The sequence below is a fragment of the Phaethon lepturus genome, unplaced genomic scaffold, assembly GCF_000687285.1.
Source record: "Phaethon lepturus isolate BGI_N335 unplaced genomic scaffold, ASM68728v1 scaffold15845, whole genome shotgun sequence".
NCBI classification, from domain to species: Eukaryota; Metazoa; Chordata; class Aves; order Phaethontiformes; family Phaethontidae; genus Phaethon; species Phaethon lepturus.
In genome coordinates, this window is record NW_010539991.1 from 31,902 (window position 1) to 34,777 (window position 2,876).

Below are 2,876 nucleotides of genomic sequence, written 5' to 3' on the forward strand. Positions count from 1 at the left end.
CCCCCGGCCTCTGGCATCCGATACGCGAGGCTATTACCCTGGTCATCCCTCCTTTTTTCTGCTCTTTCTTCTCCATCTCTCCCCTTGGATGACATCCAGGCGTGACGGGAGCTACTGAAAATTCATCAACTGCCTAGTCTAAAGTAACTATAATAATTAAGATTCAGGTGAAACAAGACATGCAAAAAAAAAAAATCCCACACTATCAGGAACTGTACAAAAAAGAGGAAAAAAAAAAAGGTGGAATTGGTGTTAAGGAGCTCCAAAGTCAACATCTGAAGATAACTAATGCTGAGCATCAACATCGCCTTAAGAGGTTCCCATCTATACTCTGCTGCTCCCTGGGATGTGTGGCATAAATACATGGGTGACCCTATTCCCAACCGGATCAAGATCCTGAGCCAGCCTAAAAACATACGGTATATGTGGGTTTGGGATTCTTACTACATTTGCAATTCTTCCAGTACCACATCAGAAAACACTTCCGGCAATTGCAAGTGCCCCATCGCAATCACGCACCCTTGTCCGAAGCCATTTGGCTCCTAAGCAACATGAAGGGTCGATCTGGCTATCTGGGGTGAAGTCAAATCAAACGTGATTTGCATCAAGTCAAATCAACAGAAATGCAGCTTTGTCTCTCAAAACATAAAAATTAACAGTAAGTTCAAACCTATTTTGCTTTGTGAATTTCCAGTTGAAAGCTAGAAACTTAATTAAGTGCTCTGGAAAAATGAGCGCTTAAGATCTTTAGATGTGATAATCATAAAGCAATTTAAAAATTACAACCATTAAAGTCAAAATGCAAACTTAGGGCTCCTACAGGCTTCAATATTTGCTCACACAGATCCTTTACACCTTAAGCTAGCAGGTGAGACGACCTAGTTACTCAAAAAACGTCTTCTCCCGTCTACATTTCTCTTGCCAGACACGATTAATATGGAAAAACAGAAATATTTTGCTTACTCATATTTATATCTTAATGAAGCTTTCACAGCAACAAAAAAAAACAGCGAGGGCAGGAGCAGACGACCTAATGATCCGCAAGAGTTTTGCGGCTTAAATGGAAAAAAAATTACTAAATATTCCTCGAGAACTCAACTGCTCGGGTCAATATTGCTCGTAGCAAGACAAATAACTCCATTTGCACGTCACCGAGCCCTCGCTAAGAGCTTATGGACTTCTTTAAAAGCCCGACGATCAATAAACTGCAATTAAAAAAAATTAGTCGAGGGCGGCCGCTAACGTGATGGAGATTAAGCAGACCCACGCTACCTCTAAACTTTAAAATTAGCCTAAATGACAACCTTAATCAGACTGAGAGAAGCAGATATAAAGAAAATAAGATAATTTTATTTAATATTTATATATCTCATGTATAGATAATGTTTATATTTATAGATCTCATACCTGCTATACGCTTATTTTCTCTTAATATATCTCATATATATCCATTTTACAGGAATGTACCTGGCGTTTGACAATCTAGGAAACGCACCTTTGTCTACAGGCTATCACGACGCAGATATCGCAGATACCGCTTGAGCGAACGCGGCCGGTCCCGCCGCAATGAGGCTGCTCTGACCAGCAACATCGCCTCCGAGCTTCAGCGCTCCGCTGAGACGCCGGCTGGGGGACGCACCCAAATTCAGAGTAACCTCAACTCGCGTTATTTATCATTTCAGACCCTTGTAAGGAAAAAACAACGCGGAGCCCTGACCTCGTTAGACTGTAATTGCCTCCTCTGTCAGATGACGCGTTTATACTCGTCCACGCCAGCGTCCACTCCGTCAATAACCCGGGATGATAAATTTAATTACTAACCCGACTCGAAAACCAGGCAAACATCAATATGTTGGGGTTTTTTTTAAAGCATTACGTTTTCTCCCAGTTTTATTGAAATTATTTGGCTTTCCCGCAGCAGATGAAAACCAGATGTTATAGCGAGGGAAGGGTCGCGCAAGCCAGAATGAAAAACCAAGACAGCAACGGGCAGGACGCACCCATTCATTACCCATATATTTCCCTTCCGCCATAAGGCTATTTATATTGCATCTCTATTATTACAGATATTGTAATTGTGATGCAATTCGAGAAACCACGCTTTTCCCCTTCGCAGCCCGAAGTAGAAAGCAGCACGTGAGTCGCAAGGCTCCAGCGAGGTCGCTTTGTGCTGCGTAAGCCCTTCGGAAAGCTTCGCTCCCATCTTGCGGCGTTAACGCCAGTATTATGGTTTGTAATCCCTCCTGAAGCAGACCGAGCCCAGGATTAATCCCGGCTTACCGGCTCTTGGACGCCCACTCGTTATGCTGAGAATACGCAGAAAAAGAAAAGGAGTTTGCGTACGCGCACCCAAGGCAATTTAGGCAGCATCGCTGCACACGCCAATATTAAACACGCATCCTCGTTTACGCAATTTGCGGCGCAAGCGGAGGAGCAGCACTGGAGTTATTCATCGTTTCAAGCAGCTACACGATGCAAAAACGGGGAGTAAATGTAAACCACGGGTGATTTAAGAACTGACCAGCCATATGCATGGGCAACTGGAACAGCAGATGACCTACCTTGTTGAATTTTTAGGCATACTTCCCATACTTTTGCTCCCTCCACACTATTGTTTTTTTTCCTCATTTAATCCTATTTTTTTTCTGGCAACAGAGTATTCTGATTTAAAGCAAAACCAGAAAAAGAAAAGCACACGGGGAAAAATGAGCCTTGTCATGCTACGCAAAAACCCCTGCCCCGTCCAGGTTTGTATACGAGCAACCTATAGGTTGTACACGAGCAACCTATAGGTTGTATCACCACTCCAGGGACCACGCTGGGAATCGCAGATCATCATCCCAGGATTGACCAGCCGCTATTTTGGGGGATTCACT

General features: G+C 43.5%; 1 protein-coding gene across 1 annotated transcript in view; it reads right to left on the reverse strand.

The window, feature by feature from the left end:
* The window catches only part of LOC104620956 (unconventional myosin-IXa-like), a gene marked incomplete at both ends in the record, with an annotated part of 32,468 nt that extends 30,162 nt beyond the window's left edge, over window positions 1-2,306 (reverse strand). The window contains 2 exons of the mRNA XM_010287319.1: window positions 1,536-1,626; window positions 2,281-2,306. Of these exons, the coding sequence (XP_010285621.1) occupies window positions 1,536-1,626; window positions 2,281-2,306 (117 nt within the window). The remainder of the gene's footprint in view (window positions 1-1,535; window positions 1,627-2,280) is intronic.
* Between the last annotated feature and the right edge of the window lie 570 nt (window positions 2,307-2,876).